General features: G+C 39.7%; 1 protein-coding gene across 9 annotated transcripts in view; it reads right to left on the bottom strand.

The window, feature by feature from the left end:
* The window catches only part of RUNX1T1 (RUNX1 partner transcriptional co-repressor 1), a 116174-nt gene that overhangs the window by 45629 nt on the left and 44295 nt on the right, over positions 1-26250 (bottom strand). For 8 of the 9 annotated variants that reach the window (XR_008820769.1, XM_056331947.1, XM_056331950.1 and 5 more), the window contains 3 exons: positions 7264-7401; positions 3284-3525; positions 1471-1560 (listed from right to left, as the gene is read on the bottom strand). Coding sequence is in view for 8 of the 9 variants with exons in the window: in XM_056331947.1 (XP_056187922.1) it covers positions 1471-1560; positions 3284-3525; positions 7264-7401 (470 nt within the window). In the remaining variant the exon portion in view is untranslated. Of the gene's footprint in view, positions 1-1470; positions 1561-3283; positions 3526-7263; positions 7402-23500; positions 23596-26250 lie in introns of those variants that run through there. The other variant, XM_056331949.1, reaches the window with a different exon arrangement.

Here is a 26250-nt window from a genome sequence, read left to right as displayed (position 1 = left end):
TTCTGGCCCCCTCCCAGTACAGACTGGGCCCTGGACCAGTACAAACTGGAACCCCTGGCCTCATCCCAGTACAAACTGGCAACTGTAGCCCAAAGCACCTGAGCCTGAGGATGGGAGTGTGCTGTTGTTTGGTTTACTGTTAGGCAGTCCTGCGAGGAGCAGGGAGTTGGACTCGATGGTTCTTATGGACTCCTTCCAATTCGAGATCTTCTATGACTCTATGATTTACTTGAGACGTATTTTAGAAGGGTGAGAACGCGAGTCTGTACCATGTAGCCCTCCCCTGGTCGGAGGCTTGCAGGCTGAAAGATAAATTCTTTAGTGCCAGCATCTAACAAGCTCCTGGCACGAAAGTCAATTAATTCTAAAGTGGCTTTTAAAAGGAAAACAAACTAGATGCCATGAAAATAAACCAGAATGATTTAAGCAGGAATATCAGGGCTGATACAATGGCAAGTGGAAGAGCATATTAAATTCTGAAAAGAAAGCATTTGGCAATCTACCAAGGTAACAGCTATACTGTCTGCATAGAGCCCATCTGACACAGCCAACCAAGAACGGGAAAAACATGAAAGCAAACTCATTGAGGATACTAGTGCTTCAGGACAACAGAATAGCTAGGAACACTTGTACACACTGACTATAATAATACAAAATGTCCACCCACACACTGACAATGGGGAAAAAATGGGAACAATAAATATCTTATCTCTGGGAAAATTCATCTCCACAGCAAAACCAAAACAGGACATGTTCTGAAAAGGCAACATTGGCTGTTCAGAGATCACAACATTCAGAGGAGGTAGTTACTGACATTTGAGAGGCAGAATAACTTCCTGACTTCAAAGATTTTGCTTCCCTGATTCCTATTTTGCACATCATGTGTTGTATTTTATTAACTGGCTCTTGGATGAAATTTCACCTTTAAAGGTGCATAAGCATAAACCAGTGGACACACTCACCATCCTTCTTTAACACCACATTTGTACTGATGGCTGGAATCAGAAGAAATAATTCTAGCCTTTTCCTTGTATGGCAAAGTGTCACAATCTCACTGTGTACTAATGATCAGCAGCACTTTCAAAGAGGGCTGGTAGCAAAAATTCCTGACATCCCCTTACACTGAATTATGCAAAGTTTGCAAAACTCTAGATTTTTGCAAGCACGTGACATTATTATATTTACCAAGTCTCAAGACTTAGTTTGTAAAAGCTTCTATACCTACAAACTAAAAATATAAAACAAACAACGGTGATTATTGAATTAGGGAACCGACAGTTCCTGTGAATAGCCAGAAATAGTCCCCGAACCATACACTCAAATGCAGTTCCATGCACTAAGCTATGGAAAGAAGCCCTTAAACGTTCTTCATTTTCCTGACTCTCTTAAAAAGAAAAACTGTAACACACATCTGTGACCTAGCAACAATACGGTTTGAAATACTTTCCAGATCACTGAACTGTGTAATACCTTTAAAAATGGGATGACAAAAGGTCGCAGTGGGAAGTTAGTAGCTTCTTGCAGTTTGGAATGAAATTCTTCAATTGTCAAAGTAGAATTCTGTTGAGAAAAAAAATTCTGTCTTGGTGACAAAATAATGAAAACACTTAGCAAGAGAAATAGTAACCAAAGCACTCTGAAATTGCTTAATAACTCGTTCTTGATATCGATAAGAGGATAAAGAAAAGCATGCCACATATTAAATTACTACCTTATTAAAATACTCAAAGGAAAGCACCAGCATCTCAGACATTCAGCGCCTGTTGCTTACAGTAGTTTAAGCTCTTAGGTGCTAAGCATGGAAATGCTTTCACATTTCAAATACCAGCTAAAGCTGCTTTCTCAACATTTTTTTTAAATTTTCTGTTGGAGCCTCTTATAATTTTGTTCCCAGTGCAGAAGTGGCAATTAACATGCACACAAAAATATCACACTTTTTAAAGGCATGTTCTTCCTTGTTTGGGAAGGAAAACTGCACTTTGCCTCTCGTACTTTTAGAGAGGATTGTTTATTATGTTCTAAGCTATGTAGGAAAGTTATTACTTTGCAGTTGAGGGCATAATCATGAAGACCACATGCTGCACAGGGTTGACCAAGACAGTAACATGATATGTGGACATTCCCAAGGAAAAGATCCTAATTTGCTCTTCAGAACTCAGAAAAGTAGAAATCAACTGTAATTAGCAGTGGGCAAGCACTTCTGCTCTGAAAATCAAGGGCAGGTAGATGCTCCCAAAGCCCTCTTTAGTTTCTTTACTAGTTTCCCTTTCCACAGAGAAAAATGTGACAAGCAAAACCTCATTAAACAGGCATTTTGGATATGGAAACAAATGGAGAGTAGGACTTACTGAAGTTACACTGCCTACATTAAACCTCCTTTTGACACAGACTCAAGTGAAGGGGTCTCTGCTGCTGTCAGTAGGGTTTTGTGAAGATACAAGCAGAGGAGGACACCTGAACGCTAAACAGTGCTGGAAGTCTTTGCTCCAAATGAAGTCAATGGCAACTGTAGCTGCTCGGAACAGATGTAAATTAGAGCACCACAACAGCATTTTTCCTGGTACACCTAATTATTGCTGAAGGAGATAGACGGTAGACAACACTGTCTGGCAGAGAGAGGAATTTACTGGGAACAGAATGAATCCTGGGCCAGATTCACAACAGTCTGCCTGTAAAACAGCAGCTCAACTTGACAGATGTAGGTAAGAAAAAGCTGAGATTTTCATTCAGCCATAGAAGATAATCTTATAAATAAGGTAACTTAAGTAGCAGCAATGCATCGTCAGGCCCCTCATGGTTGGGTTCAATGAACACTGAGAAAAGGTTTTGCACTATGTAACCACAGTCCAAACATACATATTCAGCTCACCTTTTTAACCAGTATTCTGTCACTGTAGGGCACTCTCCCCAGCCAACTAAACTAGGCAAGCCAAACCATGTTTTACTACATTATATAATTCAAGGTATGTCTACATTAGGGGTGCTGCCAGTATAGAATGAGAACCCCTTCACACCATTACAGCATAATACTATACTGGCAAAAAAGAGTCAAATCTATATCTGGTTGGGCATAGCTGCCACCCATGGGATGCTACTCAACTTACTTGTGTTAGTTCCAGCAGCAAGAGCCAGCACGTTTGCATTCTTGCGTGTTTGGTATCTTTAAAGTATGATACATGCAGTGTATGTGACCCACTCTTTTATTTAACAAACGTGTCAAGCATACAAGAGGGAAAAGGAGAGAAAACGATCACAGTTATTATATCATTGGTTTTTTGCTTACCACAAGTCCTAGCACAAGGGTACGCACTCTCTCCCCAATCTCTGGTGAAATGTCATTGCCAAACTGCTGTAAGGTTGTAAGAAATCTCTTCAGTTTGCTGAGTTGCCTAGCTCCACAAGCTGGCGGTAACTGCTGGTTAGCCAGAGAAGAGGAAGAGGAAGAGGATGGCCCATTGCTAAAGCCATTAGGAGGAGATGGAGCTCCATTTAACGCTGTTGGTGAATGGCTAGTGCCATTGGTTACTGAAAGAAAAAGAGAGAAGGGAAGATAAAATAGAGAGAGAGTCAGAGAGAGAGAGTGAGAGAAAAGATAGAGGGGGAAATCCATCAGCTTATGTTTTCTGTGCTTGACCTCAAAATTAATTAAGTTGCACAATCAAAGATAATTAGCCTTTTGACAAAGCAAGACTATGCAGTTTATATTTTTTTCCCAGTAGCTGGTACTGAACAGTGTGTAGACTGGAAGTAACAGCAGCTGCCTATCACACAGCCCCCTCAAAATGCTCCTGGACCTGAAAAGCTCAGCCTTTTGTCAGAAGATTTAAAAAAAAGACAGAAAGAGAAACGGAGAGACAAAGAACATGAGTGCATGTATGATTGAAGACCAAAAAAAAATTGCTTTTTGGGGTAGAAAAAAATGTGCAGACATATTTCACGAAGGCTCAGTTTATCTCTGAATATTTTTACTTGTGTTTTGTACACACAACTGACAGCTGTGTTTATAAAACAGGACTTTCACGTTTTAACCTTATACCACCCAATGAGGAGGTTATTTTTTCCGATACAGATTTCCTAGCTGCTAACATATGGAACACACAAAGTTGTCTGTGCAGGTACAAATGGTGCCATGCCCACTGTGGCCTGAAGCCTTGCAGCTAGGGCATGAAGCTAGATTTCAGAAGACTTCTCAGAGACCACAAGCAAATCACTCAGTTTTCACGTGCCAATACCATATCTCTAAAAAGGCTAAGAAAGCATTTCCCTCCTGTTGCAGGGTTGCTGTGAGTATAACTATCTAAAGTACTAAATGTTCAAAATTTATGGCAGTGATATTCATGCAGAAATACTGAAGACAACAGACAGTTTTTGGCAGCAATTTCAGTTTGATTCTTACCCACACTGCAGAAAAGAGCAGAGAATCAAACTGAGGACATCCTTTTCCACCCAGGTTATTTGGAACAACAACAGTCAAGCACACTCTATTGAAGTAGTTTGAGTCTGACTCGTCAAAATGACAGCACATTGCAAGAACAAGGACAGCTCCCCAGAAATACATGTACCAGCGCACTGGCAGGTGGGAGCATGCAGCACGCGACTGTGCCCAGCAGCAGCCATGCTCAGCTAGCCAGTGCCCTGGGGCAATCTGCTGATTTCTTTTTGGGAAGTCACTCAGGACCCATCCAAAAAACATCAAAAATCAGAAACTCATCTATAATCAAAAATGCATAGCAGTATCAGTCTAAATTGCTCCCTATTTAAAAGCATAACCATGGCAATCTAGCAACTTACAGAACTTTCAATGTTTCTTAATGAAACACCTCTCTGAAGCCAAATATCCCTTTCTCCTTGTCACTTTCTTCATCAGTCATCTTTATTTTTAGAGAGCAAATCCTTTTTGAGGGTGGACACCTATTACTAGATTTAAATCACCACCACAATACTTTTGAAGGAGCTTTTGCCCCAGTGACTGAAGTGCCCTTCTGGAGATACTACAGAAAAAGCCATCTGAAAGGTTATCTAGTTTTTGCTTGTGTTTTAGCCTAGTTTTTGGCTGTCTATTCCTAGCTGCTTGGGCTAGGGAGTACAAGAAGTGGAAAAAGCAGAAATAGGAAGAAGCTGGCTTCAGCTAGTTCAGGTCTACGTGCAGTTCCAAGCCATACTCTGAGCACTCCAGTAGAGCGAGATATCTGAGTAAACAAATACATCGTGATTGCAGGGAACTTGCATAGCCAAAAGTCATCATACCATGAACTTAGTAAATGAGAATTAGGAAGAATAAGAACATGTCCTACTCTAGCCTGACACCACCCAACAACTCAGTCACTGGTAAGGGGCTGCTCTGAGGAGAGGGTACTGGGGCTATGATCAAGAAAGCACTGAACAGCAGAGTGCATTACCTAGGATAAATATGAGAAGGAGAAAGGCAGGTAAAATTTCTCCCACAATGAAAGAAATACTTGCCAAATGCAGCTTCTCTAAAAATGCCCCCCCCCCCCCCCCCCATGATTTTATCTCTTTCCTTACAATGGCTGAATTTGTCACCAAGATCTACATCAGTTCTAAAACAAACCCATGTCATTAATAAAACAGGATTTAACATTTTAAATTTCAAACTAATAAACAGGATGTAACATTTAAAATTTTGAACTAATATAAATCAAGAGTTTTTAATTGTCTAAACCAAAAAAAATAAGCATACCCTTGACCATGAAACAAGTATGATCGTCCTGGCCTAGAGGCATTCCCGCTGGAATCCTAATAAATGTAACAGACACTCCAACAGAAGTGACTGCTTACTGTACAAGCTGGAACTGCTAAGGCCAAACTCCAATATCTGACAGGGTAAAAGGCAATTAAAACTAAGACTTTTTCAACTTTTCGTCTTCATATTAACAGCCAAAAAAAAATTAGCTATGGTTCACCCACCTTCCAAAGTGCTGAATGCAATCAAATAAACAAACATCCAGAAATCCTGCGAGTACATTGATGATTGTAAGAGTAATTAAATAAACACTGTCCTATTCCTTTTATGATTGCTAAAGACTACCCTGAACTGTGCAAAGTGCATCACACTGGAAAGTTATATCTGTAGGAGCCCCGTCCCGCAAAAACCTAGAAACAGTTTTTAGATCGGAGTAGCTCCTAGGATGATTCAGGTGCTGGAGTTAAGCAAACAGACAAATCTTTGCAGGATCAGGGTCACTGGGTTAAATTTGAGTTCATGCAAATAGCTGGCACAAACCCTCCTTGCTGTTTAAGTTCAGTGTAGAACAGGACGGGGTTCCGGATAAGCAGCACAAAGGCCTCCAGCTGGCCTTCTGCATAGAGGTGAATTTTAAATAAGGCATTTAACAGACCAAAAGGGACTAAACAGACATAGGCAAGACAAATAGAAGATGCTGCCTTCATTCTGTTTAGGCATATGTATTCTACTGTTCTAAAAATGTTTTATTTAAAATGTGAAATGTAAACACATTCTCATGTTTATACTATTACAAGGCAGTATAAAAGAGCCCAAAAAATTTGCAGCTAAATCTTGGTAAGAGAAATGTGGATCATTTCATGGCTGTGAAAAGAACAGTCCAGACAACGTGCCAGATTCAAATCTCAAGTTACACTGATACGAATGCAGAGTAATTCCATCAAGACTAGTAGTTTCTTGTGTGTTTACATCAATAGACTGAGACAGAGATGCAGCCCCAAGTGATTTAGAGAAGGCAAGTGGTCACAGACTCAAAATCTCTAGATAAACCAACAAAAGGCCTTTATTTTTGGTTTTATATCAATATCAACTAGACATTATATAGCACTTAAATCTAAATTCTTAATTCAATGATGAGTGGGATGAAGAGAAGTATTTTCTTCATGAATTACCCCCACTTCAAAAACATAAACAGAAACTCCAAAGTTTCTATACAAACGGGACTCTTTTAACAAGAGTGGCATAAAAGAAAAGGTTTTCTGTACTTCCCACAGAAGGACTGATCTAAGCATTAAGTACATGGGAAACTAGTGCTCACTCTTTTGACACTGTGGCCAAGTTTTCAATGAAATAACGACACAACAAACTCTGAGCTCGATGTTTTAATACCTTAAAGATGCCTTAACTTGTTGTGGTGTTAGTTTTGCTTAATTACGTCATTGCAGTACAACCAAATGCGGCTCCTGCCATGTTATGCACATTTCCCTCCACGTATTTTGGTTTCTTATATACAGAATAGAAAGAATATGGAAAAAAAGGAAGAAAATAAGTCTAATTACATGTTGTGGGCGTGAATGAACTGGTTCTTGGAGCTCCTTGGGTAGTGGGAGGAGGTGGCATGGTTGGAGGCGTCAGCCTGGATTGTGTCTTCACATCCACAGGTGAGTCTGGCATTGTGGAATGCTTCTCAGTGCGATCTGCAACACACACCACAGGAACACACCGGTTTATTTCCCCTCTGACAAAAACTTAAAAGCTACTGCAAGAAGTGAGCCATTTCAGCATCTGCCGCAAAAGATTACACCTGATTATCTACTCCAGTGTGCTCTTCCCAAATTACATCATCTAAACCTTACTTAAGAAGGCGTAACACAGATGGCAAGACCTCATTTGCAGCAGTGCTGCATTATCTTTTGTTTTTATTTCTAGCATGTGCAGATGCTAACCCCCAAGCACTCCTGGAGCTGCAATAATGCCACCTCCCTTCAAGGCTCTCATGTTAGCCAGGAGGAAAAAAAACCAAAGACTAAGAGACATGAAGGTAATAAATCCCCCTATGACAGCTTTTCCAGAACTAAAACCTGAAGCCCTTTAGTACAGGTGAGACATTGGGTGGGATATTAGTTGAAGCCAGCTCTCTTCATGTTTCTTCGTAATACCTGCTGCTCTCTCCATCACTTCTCTTAGTAATCATGGAGAGATACCTATGTTAAATACCAGGAGCCTCCTGGATCACTTTACTACCCTGCCCCTGGATATTCTTACATTCACCAGAAAAATAAACACAGTCAATTGTCACACACACATATCATTGCACCATTTTTTTTTAAAAGCATCTAAGTTTGCACCTTCACATATTAACAACTTTAACGTTCAAAACCTGCAAGATAAGTAGAAACACACCTCCCCAAGAAAACAAAACAAAAGGCAAAACCAGGCAGAAAACCTAACAGTTCTCTTGCAATTAAAGAACTAAAGATGCAATATATTTGATGTAGAAGCTACAGAATTATCTTTTTTTCCAACATCTTTTTCAACACCTCTATGTTAAAATCTTAAAAAACCCACACAAACCCTTTTGTTTCATTTATCAAGAATGGGCAAAAATTTAACAACTGAAAGCAAAATTCAGTCTTCCTTACTCTCGCCAGGAGTTTAGCGAGCCATCTTGAGTAAAGATGAGTAAGATCAAGTTTAGCTTTTAATGGGTGTAAGTTAAATTCTTCCATCTCTTCGGGGGAGGGGGGGAGGGGGGAGAGAGAATTATTTGGTTTATATATTGTTCTACACAAGTCTTCCTGCAATCCATTACACTGTTCTGCAAAGCAAGTAAGTGTTGCTGCTAATGGGTAGGCATGTAAGTCTGTGGATTTAATTCAAGACAATAGCAAAGTCTGTCATGTTCTATACATTCTGTCACTCCACTTTGCGACATGCTTTCCTTCTAAGTTTGGGGAAGATGAGCAGTGAAACACCCTAGAACAGTATGAGGGAATACAGACACAGTATTATAGGATCTGTAGTGTTGATCTAAGGTTAGTAAACCTCAGTTGTGTAGGGAACAGTTTCCAAAATTACTAGCTTAAATATTAGCGCTGCTACAGAGACAGGTGCAGTTTGATCTGCAAATCAAGCAACAGTAAATTATTACACGCTGGAAAACAAAAGCAAGTTTTTAAACATATCCTATATAAATTTCCTTTCCATATCACTACACTAAAACAGTTAAATCTATATCTTCAACAAGCCATTCATTTAATATAAAGAACTACGAAAACTTGTCTTGAAATGTTAATTGCTTCCTTAATAGCCGAATTCATCTTGCACTCACCTCAACCAACCTCAGCAACAGGGGAATAAATAGCTTTCAGCTCATGTTGCAACAGAGGGAAAGAGGCACAGCAGTGAGCCCAAGCCCTCCTAAATAAAGGCAAATATTTCTGCCATGCCAAGAAAGGAGAGAGAAAGGGAGGCTTGCCAGAGCTGGTGGGGAGATAACAGTGGGAACTGCTGGTCCATCTGGTTTTCATTCTGCTAACACTCACATTGAACTGTTAAGGAAGGCAGTCCAGGTACACAGATTTGAAGCATGTGGGAGCGCAGACACACGCACAGAGGAGATGGAGGTGGGTGGAAGAAGGAGTGAGAGAAATCGAGCTCCTCTAACAGTCTGCTGCTCGCAGCGAGCAGGCACAGACTGTATCCTCCAATTCAGCTGTTGATAACTAAAAGCGATCCCAAGCCTGTAACCAACTGTACGGCTCCTGCTCCCCTCCTTTGCTGCACTTCAAAGTTCAGGTTCGATCAGAAACGCACTCAGATTGGAGGGGGGAGGCTTTCCCAAAAAGCTGGCAATGTTTTGTTACTTAAATTGAACATGGTAGTGGGAAATAGTGTGTTGGTTTTGCCCTCCAATTTCGGATTGCCATCCTACCATGATCCAACTGGTTTTTACTCCCTCAGTGTCTGCCACCCAGTTTGCAGATCGCTGAAATTATCCACAGACCCCTGTACTTCTCCTATAAATCTCATGACATTAGGGCTTGGTTTTCCTAATTACCTTTCTTTGGACCTCTTAGGGGTAAAAAAACCCTCAAGCTACCTCCCTTTGCTCTCTCTCCCTTGAAAAGCCCCAAACCCCAATCTGCTACTGCATGATTGCAGACAGACAGATTTATCTCTGGTCATCTGTAAGTTCCCTAGCCCTGACTTCTGTAAGGAGATAGAAGGCTCCTTTCAAGCACATCTCAAAACACTTCTAACCAGGGTATAAGATTATCTTGTCAGAGCAGAGACTCTCCTTGGGAGTGGGCATGAAGGGCTTTTGAAGAACTATAATGCAAAACACAAAGCTCTTCCACGTGCTTGGAAGACACCACCACCACCACACCACCCAGGAGAACAGCCTTTACATCCCACTTTTCCATCTTCTTTAATAGCAAAACTCCTGCAGGAGCCATATGCTCTTACTGATACTAATTACCTGTTCCTTGCCTCTACAGCTGGTTCCCCAACCTCTGACGGAGCTACGGGGCTGGGAGCACCTACCTACAGCAGCTCTGCACCCACTTCTGTCCCACCACCCACAACCTCAGCAGCTCTGTTTTTAAGAGGTAGATCTCTCAGGGAATGGCGTGGTGATGAAGCACAAAGCAGAGCCACTGCTGATAAAAGTGGCAGCAGTTCTTGTGATCTGAACTCCTAAAGCTTGTAGCGTCTGATGCTTAGCCTGGAACTCCAGCTTCTACAAATAATTATTTACTTTTTTAATTAAAGAAAAACAAAAAAACAAACACCACCAGAAACCCAACAACAACACTTTTCACTGTTTACTGTCATTGTTGAAAAGCAGCCTGGTAAGAAAGATAAAGGTAAAGTGGTATTTAAATCATATTCAGGAGCTGAGTTTCCCTTAAATCATGTTATTCCATGAGGGCTTTATGTATAGACATTTTTCATACAAACTCTCAGTGGATATTCTGCTATCCATACATTCAGAGGTGATGAGGGTTTGGGAGGGCAAGAAAGAATGCCTCAAGAGGAAAAACTGTATTTTTCACATGTGAAAACCTGCCTGTATAAGATTTCATGTACATTTGCTCTGGTTTTATAATACAGGAGCATATACATGGAACTTTGCCTGAAATTTGGAAGAACTTTAAGGAAAACCATGCCTTAAAATTGCTTATTTTCTTGAATTCAAACACATTCTTAGGCTTCTTCCATTTCAAACCAAATTCCCCATTTGCAAAGCTATTTCTGATATTTATTTTTGTTTCTGTTGGACTCTGACATTTCAAACAATAATCCTGAATTAGCAGGGAAACACCAGAAAGTTTCATACAGGCAGTATCCCACAGCATCACACATTTAAGAGTGCAGGCTCTGTATACAAAGAGAGTAAATTCTTTCAGGTGCAAAGATTTCTTCCACCAAATCCTTGTAAACTGTGACAGACTTGCACTTCTTAGCCCAGTTCGGATCAAATGGGGCTGAAACCAGAGGTCCTCCAAACCAGAGGGAAAAGGAGACATCTGCAATTCATTCTGCAGTGTTTGCTGCAATCAATTCAGGATGGAGATAGATGGTGAAATAATGGTCTAGTCCTAATCCATACACACAACCCTCTGGTGCAGTGAGAGACTTAGGATAAATTCAGAAAATATGTTTCAAGTATGCAGAGATCTACTGCATTTGCTTTGGATTATATTTTAAAAAGAAAAAAAGAAAACCCAAACATTTTGAAATATACATTCTTGAATCTCCTTTACAGCACAGTGATTTTACCACAGAAGTATTTTGCTCCATTTTAAATTAAAGAATGTTGTAAAAGTAACTTTAAATTACGATATTTCTTATGTGGATTTCTTGGTTCACGAAACTATACTGTTCTCGTCATTCATTCAGTTTTTATGGTAGGAGTTATTTTTACCACTATATTTAGCTGTTAGGGGAACACTGATATTTATCGTAAGCACAGCCAGCCTCTGAAGAAGAATAGGGAAGAGACAAAGTAAAACGTGTAGGAGCAGGGGCAAAGAGAGACATGCATGTATTCAAACTGACTGACTTGACTTCCTGTACCCTAAAAGATTTAGTCCATTTTTAAAACAAGGCGGTCTTTCGTATATGGCAACATTTCAGCTCACATGGCACCCATCCAAGTCTAACGCATCAAGTAAAGCTGATGTATGGAACAAAATATGGAATATATAATACTTTACTGATACCATTTCAATAGCCAATTCAATGTCAAGCATTTCTAGGAGTGGTGTGTTTTCAATTTCCTTTTTTAAATGAAAAAAAGTATGGTATAATACACTGTGGCATTTATTTTACTTTTAGTTAGTACAAACAGTTCCAGATGTATATTCAGGCATGAAAGATTCTTAAAAGACGCTCTATATTGATTGTACAGTACTTAGTACTTCTGTGCCAACATGTTAAAAATAAAAATAAAAGCTGCCAAATTAAAACTGCCCATTGTCTTGTTTCCTTTAAACTCACAGAAAGAACAAACGCTGAATATGACACATGGGATTAAAAACTGCCTCTGCCACCCAAATTATATGAATTGAGACCTAAATCTATGGGATTTAATAGTGATGATGGTTACCTAAATGGCGTTGGACTCATTTTTATTATTTTGAGAGGCATAGCATGGAATTTGCAAGCAACTACAGGTTGAGAGTCACAGTAGTACAAATTGGGAGACAGAAACCCACAAGTGTCCCTAAAAGAACAAATTACACACCTCTGTCATCCATAATGCTGTCACGCTATAGTCAGTAGAGAACCTTTCCTCCTTCAGGTTTGGCCAAGCTGTGCAGCACCATTACAAGGCAGTGTTTGTGGAGACCCACAGCTCCTGACTCAGATCTGCCACTACACAGAGTAGGACAGTATTACAAGGTATCTGCCTTGGTTGAAAAGGACTTGCTCACAAATGCACAGTATAAGGCTGATATATACGCCAAAGCCTGTCTACCCCGTGTGCTGCACATCTGGGGAAACCTGGAAGTCCTACAATGCAGCCATAAAACATGACATTTGGATGACACCACTGCAGACCCTCTCTCTGCCAAGCATGCCTGAGACCTGAGACTGGTCTAGTCTTCATTTCATTCATCTCTTGGCCCTTTTGACTTTTTCTTAACAAATAAACAAGGACCTAAACATAATGGATGTTTTTGTGCTACAAACAATTGACCTCACACGGGCGTAAGACAGACATAACTTTCTGTCAGCACCAGATCCAGTCACGTTATTGGCCTAGAAAGAAAACATCACCCAGTTAACAGTTCCCCAGGGGAGAACTTTTACTCCCTAGGTGATTTGCAGAAGGGCAGTATCAGAAAGCAGCTCAGACACTCAGACTCTGTCTTTTGTCACAAAACATTACCCCTGCAAGCTTTATCCACTGAGCTTTATCCACCAGGAGTAAGAGAATGCATGTGGGGCAAGTGACGAACATGCACAGCCAAGTTTTCAAGATGACACATTTCACTGCCCTTATAGCACACTGAGGATGAGGCTCACATACTGAAATGACCCTTTTGCAAGAGTAATATCACAACTTTCCTGCTGCCTTATCTTGGTTCTCCTCTGCTCAGATAATTGAACATATCACATCACCAGCTATTTTTCAGAATAAACGAAAGCACACTCAGTTTACCCATTTCTTCTTACTTAGTATGCGGGAGCCAGAAGAAATTCTGCATCCTGGTTATCTCAGGCCAAGTTATCAGAGCTTTCTTCAGATGTGCTAAAAAAACCCTTGAAAATAACGCAATCTCCATTCTGTCTCCCAAAAGCTGAAAAGGACTTTTGTGCTACTGCCTCCCGGTTTTGGTAGGAAGAATTTGGGGATGATGTAAACCAAGTGAATGACAGACATATTCTTCGTCCATAATGGTACCTTGACTGGTCCTACTTTCATAACAATGAACCAAAAATGCTGAAGCACTCAGTTTCAGTTCTCTAAGGTGAGGGGTTCTGACTGGCAAAAAAACTATGTCCCACACTCATGACTTAGCAGCTGAAGGCCAGACAGTTACACGTTATAAAATAAGCAAGGCACAAGTTGAATCTCAGAGTTGAGACAAAAATGTTACGGCTTGGCTTTGCTTGGACATATTTTCTCCTGAAAGTAATAAAGTAATAAACTTGTCTTGCCATATAGTTTTATTTTTTAAAAGGGGGGTGGGTGAAAAAAAATCTTTTTCCTCTCATTTAACAATCTGACACATTTTGACAGTTTCAAAACTATCATAAATTCGCTTGCAGTTATTTAATAATTAAAAACTGACTCCTGTCAGAATTGCACCTTTTTTTTAAAAACGCCTCTTTTCTCCTTCCCCCTTCCTGGCTTTGCAAATTTTACCATGCAAAATCACTTGAACATACAAAGGAATGCAGAGAAGAATAATGCATTCTAAATCTAGACCTATTACCACCATAACCATTTATGAAATACTTCAGCAAGAGCAGACAAGCAAAACAAGGGCCAAATTGTGGCAGCTGACCTAAGTTTCCATAAGTCCTCAGAAAATAGTCTGCAAGTTCCCTTTGTCATGGCTGAATATGTACTAGTTGGCCTGTAATGAAGGCAAAGACAATGTGGATTTATACTAAATATCCCACCAACCGTCACAAAAATGCCTCTATGTCTGCATAACTAATGCAGTTAATAAGCAAACAATCCCACAATCAGTATCAAAATACTATTTTCTTGTTTACACTGTTTCCTGGATCTTTTCTACTTCATTTTGTTGACAAGTAACAAACCCAGAACTGTGTGTTTCGAGTGGTTGTCTTCCATGTCACAAGAACTACTACTGCTATTCCAAAACCAGCTCACTGAACGCTGAGGTCCCAGTGAAGTGAAGAAGAGGTGCCCACTACCTCCAGCACGCAGAAGAGCAATCAGAGCAACCACTGGTCAAACCCACTCCTTGGATGCCTCTACAAGCTACAGAGGTGACAACCTCTCCACCTTAGCAATCACTGTCTTCACTGCTCCTATACCTACAGAGGAAACCATGGGGGTGTTTTCGGATGTAGCTTCCCAAAGGCTCCTCAACCAGCAATTTGCTTCCTTTTTGTACAATCTTCTCCGGAAGACTTAGTAGACATGCAGGATTGCATGTTATTTGACAAACTACAGATAAATTTAGAATGATATCTAGGAAACTCAAATGCCATCAGCATCTAATCGGTATCATTTGTATACTTTTACGTACTCAACCACACATAAGCACATGTCTTTCCTACCAGAAGTAAGAACATTTTCTCTCCCAACACCAGTTAAAATTAAAATTCCAAACTTGCTCTCCAGAAACCTATTTATGTTTTTAATCCAAAGTTTTGTATGGTCCTAAATTAACAGCAAATAGTTTGTTACACACACCAAAAAGTCTGAAGCAAAATAAATATTAATTCCTTTATTTTTAATCCACTTACAGAAAATGTAAAGCATAGCTCTACCCATTTTAGAAAGGTCCTAGGAGAGTACTGATACCAGTATTCCATTAGATTTAACTAGAACTGAAGTCTCCAAAACAAGATAGATAAAATAATCTAAAATAACTTATTGAGATTCAGGGCAACTTTAAGAACTAAATTACTCTGCCAGCAAAAAAGATATTATGGCTGTGCTTTTAAAAGCACTGCTTTATGTTTATAAAACATGCCAGAAGTCCCTTAGGCACAAAAAGAATCAAACATGGGTGTAAGAGGTGGTATTTCCATGGCTATAGATCTGAAAAGATGACATAGGGACTACTGAGAGGGTAATGGATATACATCTGGCTTTGCTTGGTTTGAAACTGTGGAATTTGTCACGATCAAATCAAGATCCTTTAAGGTACGGAGTGGTGTTGGCCAGTCTGGGACAGACTGCTCCTCACCTTATGGATCAAGCTCTCAAATCCCATCTCTATCAGATCGCGCCATTTTAGCCATCCAAGAACCCACTTCTTCCCAGTAATATTTCAAACAATGAAAAGTTTGTTCTTGTCGGTCAGATGCACAGGCCTGGGGAGCAAGACCTTACCCATAAGACAGACAGCACAGGCCGCCAAAGCTCCTTTCCAGCAAGTACCAGTCCAGTCCAAGGAAGGCTGCTAATTTCTGCCGTCTAACGCAGTCAGCTAAATTAGCAGGTCAGACTTCCCATATACTCAATTGAAGAGTTAGAGGCTCTAATGTATTAATTCCTAAGGCTGCTAAGTCAGATGGTATAAACATTCCCATATAGATCTAGGTCCTTTGCCTCATGAGAACCACCGGCAATCCGACTGCTCCAGCAGCCTGGCTGGTGTACACGAGAACTGGCGGTCCGCAGTTGCCAGGCATACTAACGCCTTGGTTTCTATTCAGCCAGCCAAGACAGGTATTAATCCACCAATACAAAATAGATAATGAAACATATTTCCCCCAGAAACCCTCACTCAGGTGCTGCCACTATTACTTACTGCCGCTGCCAGTGACAGAAAAGTGAAGCCATAGGCTTTTCTCCTATATTGGTATTATACACTGACAATCTTCAAGTAGTGCAATTTATCACCCTAATCAGTACTTAGGCATTTGTGGAAATACACACTTTGGAAGACTATCATTTCAGATCATCAGATGATGCCATTAACATCTTGTGTTTACATGACTGACTGTCTAGACAGAGTGTGAGAAAATACTCATTATTAGTTACAAGTCAGCTCCTCCTCGATGCTGCATATCACACCAACTGTCTTTTATTTTGGGTAGTGGATTGCACCTGAAAGCAGCAGCGGGGAGATGGGAGGAGGGAGAGCGAATGTCAGAAACTTCACACGGAATTAAGGTCCTCCATCTCAAACACTTTCTTAGATGAGGTAATATTACTTATCGACAAATAAGCTCACAAGCAAAAACCAAATGTTACCATTAGCAAAACCAGATGCATATTTCAAATCAATTTTTTGGCCTAACATATCATATGCATACTTAAAACTTAATCTGAAATAATATAAGCATGCAAAGAAAGAGAAAGGAAGAAACTTGTGCATGTCATGTAAAATCAGACTAACAAATGTAAAACCAGATTAAACTCCTCTCTGAAGCCAGTGAATTCACAGAAATTTCACACTTGCACAGAAATCAGGTGATCTCAACACAGGAAGAGAGGCATCAGGTTAACCTTGCACACCCCACCCCCAGAAACACTCAGAATATGTGCTTAACTACAGATAATGAAAACAGCTATAGGTAAATGAGACCACTCACAGGGCATACAATTACGCGTGACATTTCTAGACCTTAAAGTATCACAGCAGTCTTAGTCTTGCACAATAAAACTTAAAACTTCCTTCTTTTAAAGTTTCTTCCCTCTGATTTGAATTTTAAATATCAGACTGCAACAACAACAACAACAAAAGCATACAGTTGAAGCTTGAACTGGAAAAAAAATCAACAATTATTACAAAATTCACAGAAAATATAAACCTAAAACAAGTTGAGGTGTCATACCAATGCCATGCTTGACAGTTGTTCAAAACATGTTTCATTTCATACCCAGCAAATTCAAATTAAATGTATTCTTTCCCCCACCCACAACAAAAACAAAAAAAAGGTTTTTGTATTTTTAGAACCTCATTTTCATCAAGCCAGCTAAACCCACTACTCCAACACAGCAATTTAATATTGACCTTTGTGGATCAGTGCAGCTTCCATGGCTTACTTCTATATACGTGCCTATATGTGTACTTGCGTGTGTATGTGCACGTGCATTTAAACACATATTTAAGCTAGGTTTACTTACTTGATTTTGTATATAAATATACTTATGGTGATTTATTTTTTTTTTTACATTCTGCTTCAGAAAATTGCAAGAAAGAAATAGTTTACAGTTACACTGAAGGGAGTGTTAAATGGAGGTGAAACTACAGGGTGAGAAGTCAGACACCAGAGAGAGACCACTCAATGCCACAAGTGCAAGGGAAATATTGACAAAGTAAAGAAGTCTGATGCATTTGAACTCTGAATGTTCAACGCGGATGCACTTAACCCTTGGTAATTCAGTATGATTTCTTAGACATTAAAAGAACCTCATGTACATGAAAAGAATCTTATGAAAAGCAGATTTAATTCTCTTTGTGCTACAGAAACACCATACACTTGGCTTTGGGTCTACCTGGATAGATACATTTTGCTTCAGTGAGAAGTGGATTAACCAGAAAAGGAGCCATTATTATGAGAAAGGGGAGAATATTCACAGAATTGTCTAGGTTGGAAAAGACCTTTAAGACCGTTGAGCCCAACCAGTAACCCTGCACTGCCAAGTCCACCGCTAAAGCCCGTCCCTAAGCACCACATATTCAACAGGAAGAAAGAAACTGTGTGGCGGGGCAGAGGGTGGTTGGGAGGGCAGCAGGGCAGGCTCTTCCCATGGGATGGCAACAGCCCCGGGACGAACCTTCTGTGCTTGCTGGCGGCACTGGAGTGTCGGATAAAAGGGTACATGTCAAGAAAGACAAGAACAGTTGCTGGAAACTGTTTACGGGCGCCTGCTGACCACTAGTGGGAGCTGGCATTGTGCAGCTGCCCGGGAAAAACTCCCACTCCCTGCGCGAAATTCAAAACAAATAGCAAGGTAATCAGAAAGCCAAAGGGAGATGCTTTAAGAAAAGTTCTCTCCAGTATCAAAAGTTAACTTCAGCCATGGTGATACAGGAAGGAAGCTTATGATACTGTGTATGTATACATCAGTATGGGCTGCTGTTTGCACAGTAACAAACAATTTCTCTCTAAATTTTTTGTTATAGACAGTTCTTCCTCAAAAGAATAACTAGGCAGTACTGGCTGCAACAGAAGACTATTGTCAGTGTCTCCTACTGTCACCTATATACCCCGGCCAAACAAGTCAGATGTTCCCCCTCCTCCCAAATTCCGCCACACCTGCTCCCCCCCAGTTCAGTTTTGGAGACAGCTTTCTGTGTCAAGTACTCAAAACAGCACATCAGATGGTGGCATGCCTACAATTCCAAACTATATCCAGTCATAGGAACCCAGATTGTGTTCACAAAAATACAGCCATGTGATTATACGTAAATTTGAAAATATTCCACCAAAATTTAATTTTTTAAATTTTTTTTTTGGGGGGGGGGGGGGGGGGGGGCGGGGCCACCAACACACAGAGAACCAAACAAAACCTGCTATTTTCTTCACATCTATAATCAGTCAGACAGATCAAATGGCAAGCAGGGTAGAAATACAGGGAAAAAATTACTAAGATGGCTCGCATAGATCTTTATAAGCATCCTTCTGGCACCACATACATATCAATAAAGCTAAATTCCAACGGCAAAAGCAATTCAAAAGCACAGAGAGATAGTGACTGTACTGGGATCTCCTGTGAGGACGTTTCTTTGTGGTCTTCACTTGGAATAGAAGATGTAAAACACATTAGTAGTTGTCTGGTAGGCTTTAAACTGCCTGGGTATGAAGAAATAAAGAACTGCTAAACTGCAACAACTATCCAAGGCAAGTTCTGAAATTATGAAATGAAATTTTTTAAAAAGGGAAAACAGGAGTACCTGGATAAAATACTGAACAGTTAACAAGAGTAACTGTCCCCAAATGAGTTCCCATCCATTATCTTTTTCATAATTATTGCAACAGAGCAAACACCTTCAGTAACTGTGCATACAAATGACCTATTAGAAACTTAACAGGTCATTTCCAAAAGTGATTATAGCCCTGACTTAAAGAGCTACTCGGTTTTGCACATAATTCTGTTCAATGCCAACAATCTGCACAAAATTAAGATAAAATGTGTTTCCACAAGACTAAGTGGAAACAAACTTTCAGAAACTAAGACCATCACTTCAGAAGGTATGAGGTGGTAAACACTGATGAATCAAATGCAGTCATTTTCATAACTGAAATGTTAAAAAAATTGCTTTTGCTTGTATTCTGGTGTCAGGAGAATGGGAAGAAAAGGCAGCAATTACATGTTAGAGCTCTTACAATGCCACATGCTATAATTAAATGATGATGGGTGTAACAGCAAAAAGTCTAAGGTTAGATAGAAAGGATAAAAAGTATAATAGGTTATCAGAGTGGACATCTGCTATAGATCACAGTATGAACAGCAGAAACGTGTGAGTAGATAAAGATACCTCAGCCAACTCTTTTTAAGAGTTCTTGCAACAAGAGGATGCTCTTCATCACAACGGTCTTTATGGGCCCTGTTTCTTAATGGGTAGCTGTTTGTGCCTTCGCTGTAAGTGAACACGGAATAGGTTTTATATTAGAAAATATTAGAAAATTATTCAGAGCCACTATTTAAGAAGAGCAATAATGAACAGGAGGTAGATGTGCAGCTTCCTCAGTTGCTGAGGTTGTTAAGAAACAGTAGGAGACACAGAAACAAATCCTGGCACTCCCACTGTGAATGGCTTGGGCATGTTGTAAAGAAGTTAACTGAGCAAAACCAGAATAGGCTCACTTAAAATGTGTAGGGAAAAAAGGTAAGAGCAAGCATACCAAGCCACATTAACCAGAGGAAACAAAAGAAATACCAGCTTCCATTCATCGAGCAGATAAATGAGAAAACAAAACTATAAAAATCTTTAAGCTTAACTGAAATTGAACAAAGACTGTGACAACTAACAGACAGCTACAGCATTGGCATAGCTTGGGTTTAAATCTCAATCTTAACGGCTGAGAAAGAAATGGGTGAGCAGGGAATGAAACTAGGACCCAAAAAACCCCCTGATTCTGGAAATGTGTATCTGATTTTTTACAGGAAGGAGTGAAACAGAAAATGGGATTCTGATATTGATTGTTCTTCCCTCATTTCCTCTTCTAGCACGAAAAGAGAGAAAAGAAGAGGTAAAAGCAAAGGTGCTATTACACCATTCAGTCAGGCCTGGGATCTCAGGAGTCTCTTGGCATACCTTCCATTCCTCCAGCAACCCCAAACCCTGACAAGAATGGGGATGAGAAACTGCATCACCTTGTAGGTTCTGCAGGGAGCCAAGCAGCCTTGTCATTTATTACTCTCTCACTACTTCTGTTTCTTTTTCTTATTGTTTAAAACAATCTATCTTTCCTTTTTTTTTTTTTTTTTTTAACCATCTCAAATGTAGACTTCAAACACATGCTCTGCATCATGTTATGTCATACTGGAGCAGCTCCTTGAAATGCTGAACTTCACTTATGATTATTTATCTAGAAGCTTTGAGTTTTTTTAAACTGTGTGTATTTTGTTGGACTGTATCTAGTGAAAGTTAAACTCCTAAGCCTTCAACCTGCCATCTCAAAGAAGCTGATACAAAAGAGTCCAAGTAGAGTTTACTGTTGGTCTGTAATGAGAGTAAAATTATAAATCTCTGTACTGAAAACCAGCTGCTTCATTCTCAACTCGGATCCCCCCCCACCCCCACTTTCTTCTGCATTCTAGCTAGCATACAGCTGTAATAAATGTGGCTTTTCTCACAAGCCGTGCAGATGTTAACAGTTCTGTAGGACATCAAGAAACATTTCAAGAATCTTGTAAGTGCTGACTAAACTTGCTTGAATTACCCACACTACCTCCTCCACATTCCTATTCAGTAACATTAGCCTTCGTGAATGTATTAAGGAAAAAAAAAATTAGCATTTAAGCCAAGACATTAATACCTAGGTCTAAATGCACTATCAATAAACAAGGAATGTTCTTAAGCCATCAGACAACAGATATTCAGATAGCAAACCAAAAGAATTCAATTTATTCTTTGTCAAGATGACTAATGCATTTTTCATTCCTTATCTATGCAAGGAGTGGCTAAGTGACTGTCTGAAAATATATATTTATAAAAGTCACGGCTGGATGTATTTGAAAGAATGTATCAGAAGTATAGCAAGATCTTTTCTTTTCTAGTAATCAAGTGGATTAATACTAAATTAGAGCGAAGGAGTTCAAAGTGCTACCTAGTACATTTTTATTAGCATGACAGTCATATGCATTAAAGATTAAGCTAAAGCCTCAAACCACAGTTGGTTCTGGGCAGCAGCAACAGTCCAGCTGTACAGGTGGAGGACTAGATACCAAATGCATTCATTCAGAGGTCTGTGCTAGAGACACTGTTTTATATTCTTCCCTCTTCAAGCAGTGTGCTGGTTTTGGCTGTGGTAGAGGAGACACAGCCGGGACAGCTGACCCCAACTAACCAAAGGGATAGTGCATACCATACGATGTCATGCTCAGCAATGAAGGTAGGGGAAAGGTTGGCCAGGGGACTGCTGCTTGGAGACCGGCTGGCTGGCCATCAGTCAGTTGGTGGTGAGCAATTGTTTCCACTTGCATCACTTGTCTTTCCTGGGTTTTATTTCTCTCTGTTATTTTCATCATCATCTTCGTCATTATTATTAAAATTATTATTATTATTATTATTAGTAGTAGTAGTAGTATTAATATTATTTTTAAACTGCTTTTATCTCAGCCCATGAGTTTTCTCACTTTTACCCTTCCAAATCTCTTCCTAGGGCATCCTGCTTGGGAGGGGACTCAGTGAACGGCTGTGTGGTGCTTAATTGCTGGCTGGGGTTAAACCACAACAAGCAGCAAGCTTAGTCTCCTTTTTTGGGGTAGGACTTTCAAAACACATGAAGCCGTTTAGAAGCACAGTCACCAACAAAGGCAAATGTGCCTAGTACTCATGTATTACTCCAGACACTTGAAAATCCCACATCAAATACCCTACCCTGTGTGTAAATTTCACACTTTCAAAACCTACTGGAAGGAGGGCTGCAGAGCGATTCACAGCACTGAGCCATAAAAGGATCCCAATCTTTGACAAGTTCAGAAACAAAATGTGCAGTCGAGAGTTTCTACGGCACAGTTTTGAGATTGTCTCCAGTCAAGTGTCAATCTCAGCAGTTTCAAAGAGGACAGGGTAGGGAGAAATAAAACGAACATATCAGTACATTTCCTGCAAGGGATCAATAAAAAGACCCCACTCCTACAAAGACTTACCTACCTGCTCAACTTCAGATACTTATCCTATTATGGTGGCACAGCTGAAATTACAATCAAGTCTTGAAGACGCAGGGCCCAAATAATTTACCATGAAATGCGGAATTCAGGGTATCGTTTGTTCTTTAATATAGCAATATAGGAAACCTGAATATAAAGCAGAATTGCATCATGCTATTTTTAAATGCTTCCTCACACTGCTTTTAGAGTAATTTCATCAAAATGTCATAAAAAGTGCGCTTGAGCATTTTGAGATAAGCAAAAAGACAATAGACTACAACGTTAAAAAGAAGTTAATGTAATATTAGCAGAAACTATGTAATTAGCTAGTCCAAAACCTCAACCTGTCTTTAAGCTTCCCCAAACAAAATAAATTGGAAGGAGATAGCAGGAAGAACTAAAAAAAAAGGAGGAAAAAAAAAAGAGAGGGAAAAGAAACCCCACACGAGCCAGAGTCCCTCACTACTGTTATTCCTCCCCGAGCGGAAATGCTCAGCTCAGTCATGGCTTAGGAGGCATAAACATCATTGAAATTCAAAGGCAGCTCCGAGAAAGAGGATGCCTCAATTGGTATGCAAGTGGCGCTTTCTCGCCCTGAATACATTATGAACTTGCAGCATGCTAATATGCCATGCTATCATAAGCACCAGATGGAACAGTAGGCAGTATATGTCCCATCAAACCTCAGGAAGATGTATTAATGTTCCTGCTCTTTTTTTTTTCTTCCCTTCCCCTCCCCCTTCCCTACTACAACCCTTCAGCTGTGTCCCTAGACTGGCACATTTCTTAGCATCAGTCACCTGCTCCTGAAGCACAGTTCTCCAGGGTTGCCTCATCTTCACCAGGTGGTGCCATGCATCTTTTCAATCTTTTTTATCGCAGAAGGTAAAGGCCACAAGATGTGTCAGGCTGTGCTTAGTGAAGGGTACCGAGTACAAAAGATAACATCACGAGATAAATGATAGATGAAAAAAGACTTCGGGTTTAAAGCTAGCACAATTGTTTTAAATTATGCATAAGTAGCGCAGCACAAATTTCCCCCTCAGTACTACTAGCAGATGAAGAACTGAAGGGCAGTGGCAAAGGGTAAGATTTTCTGTGCAACCGAACAAACCAGAGGAAACTGGATTAAAGATCTTTGAACTGAATTCCTTTTTTCACCACACTGGAAACGTTTTCAGAGAAGACATACACAATTCAACAGCCATTTACTGGGTAGGGGACAGGGTTTAATTCTAAATTGGAGCATGAAAATGGCACACAAGCAAATTAGTTTACAGGATTTTGACAATGATGATAATATTGTTAATAATAATATCAATGATATTATTAATATTATTATAATTATATTCTTTGGCTTTTACAACTAAAAAACTGCTTAGACCTGTATGTATCATTCTAAAGAAGTGTAGTATTTTAATACTGCTTTGCACCATTAATGAACTCAATCCCAAGCAGGTTTTATATGACTAAAGAGAGATGTAATCTAGTATTCTGCGTGAAAGTATGTGCATACGCATACAAAACTAAAACACAAACGTTCTGGTATCACCTGAACTTTTCCTATCTATTCATAGAAATATGCCTCCTATTGAAATAAACAGTTTGCAAGAAAATTTTCTTTTTTTTTTCCCCCTTCTGCTGGGCCCTTCAAAAGATAAAATCAGGTCCTCAAGACAGAAAATGAAGAGGTCTGTGCATTCAAACCACAAGTAAGAAAGACCTGAAATGGCTGAAGAAAAGCAAATCAGTTATTTTTTATCTGAAGTATTAATGTTCACGTGTTTTTCAGCAAGAAATCACATCAGTAAACATTTTGCTGACTTCTGATATTTTACAAACCACCTGCTGTTTTACAAACAGCTCTTACTATGCATGTAAATCTATCATTTTCCTAACAACATTAGCCTCTTCATAAATACAGCCTAATTCTGTAAGATGCTGAATATTCACAACTCACAGGAACTTTTCTGGGAATTAACACTGGTCAAAACCTCGCAAGAGCTAGTTACACAAGTTACCTGTTGCATATATAAGAAGGACTGTTCCAAGTATTACAGGTCTGGTTAACAGGGATTTCCCCCTACTCATCCAATCCTCACTAAAATAAAGAATAATCACATTTTTCTTTCAAACAAAACACTTTATGACTGTTATTCACAAGTAACAGGCTTTACTGTAGCATCTATTATGTCCAGACAGACTCTAATGCAAGGATGTCCTAGGGACTAAGTCAGAAATCAGACCATTTTTTTTCCTTTTTCTCTTCCTACTGAATATTGGGGGGCTAGTTAATATATAGCCTTTAAGGGTAATTTGCTAGATTATGATTTGCATTGTGCAAATAAGCCTATTTAAGTCCATTATCCTGTATTATAAAGTAATTTCTGACACCTTAACTGTGCTCAATTTAATTACAACACACTGAAACAGTACAGCTGACTCCCAAAGGAACCTGTTTGGATCAGATGATGATGATATATGCTAGCTGCTGACCATCTTTCACCATCAGATCTGCAACCAACTGCTTTAAAAAACAGTATCAGAACATCTGCATCATCATAATACTTTGTGGCAAAAAGCCCTCCAAACCCAGCAATTGCATGCAACAACATAAGCAGACATAGTTAAAAACCAGCAGCTTCACTGTAATAACCAAAGGAGACAAGAAAAGGCTTTGATTTTCATTCAGCAAACATGAATTTCTGCAGCAGAATCCCCATTGGGTAATTCATCAAGGCACCTATTCTATATCTAGTGTGGCAAGACAGCAAAACCACTTACGAGTCTCCAAAAAGAAAAACACTTGTGACAAAACTATTAAGCATTCCTGGTGATTAAGTAATAGACACTCATTATTTCATGACTGTCTTGAACCAATGCCCCAGACAAAACCATGCAATCATATTTGCTGGTGTCAGGATGAAATCAAGGCATCATGATTTTCTGTATTCCTCCAAGAAAAAGCAAGTTATTCAGCAGCGTCCACAAAGATCTTTCTGAAACAATGTAGAAGTTAACTAAGGAGAGAGTCTATGATTTCTCTTGTGGCTCTGTGGAGGGATGCAGGAAGATACCTGAAATGTAGGTAGTATTTTTATCTTTGGAACTTTTACAGACTCTCAAGAGTGGTTTGCAGCAAAAGCTTTAAGGCAGCATAAAGAATTCTGTTTCTGTTGGTCTCTGAAGATGAAGTACCATTGCTTTCCTTCCTCAGAATGAAAGGAATTGGAAATTACTACTCTACCAATTGACATGTCAGAGGAAGAAGCCCAGCTGGCCAGCTGAGAAGCAACCACATATATCCAACCATTATTCCACCAAGACACGGTTCTGACTACACAAAGAAGTCTGAAGAGGGCAAAGAAAGACTGTGACACCAGCTCTCCCTCAGACGGCAGAGAACCTGCTATACAGGCTCTGAAGACTGCTTTCAGACCAAGCTCTCAATAGGAGTTTCATGCACAGATTCATCTCCCGCGCAGCAGCCTTGCTTATTAAATACAGAAACCCCAAATACAGATTTGCTTTTACCACCAGAGAATAACGT

Source organism: Falco biarmicus, chromosome 3 (assembly GCF_023638135.1).
Source record: "Falco biarmicus isolate bFalBia1 chromosome 3, bFalBia1.pri, whole genome shotgun sequence".
NCBI lineage: Eukaryota > Metazoa > Chordata > Aves > Falconiformes > Falconidae > Falco > Falco biarmicus.
The sequence above is the reverse complement of the archived record's forward strand: the minus strand, read 5'-3'. Positions and strand labels throughout refer to the sequence as shown.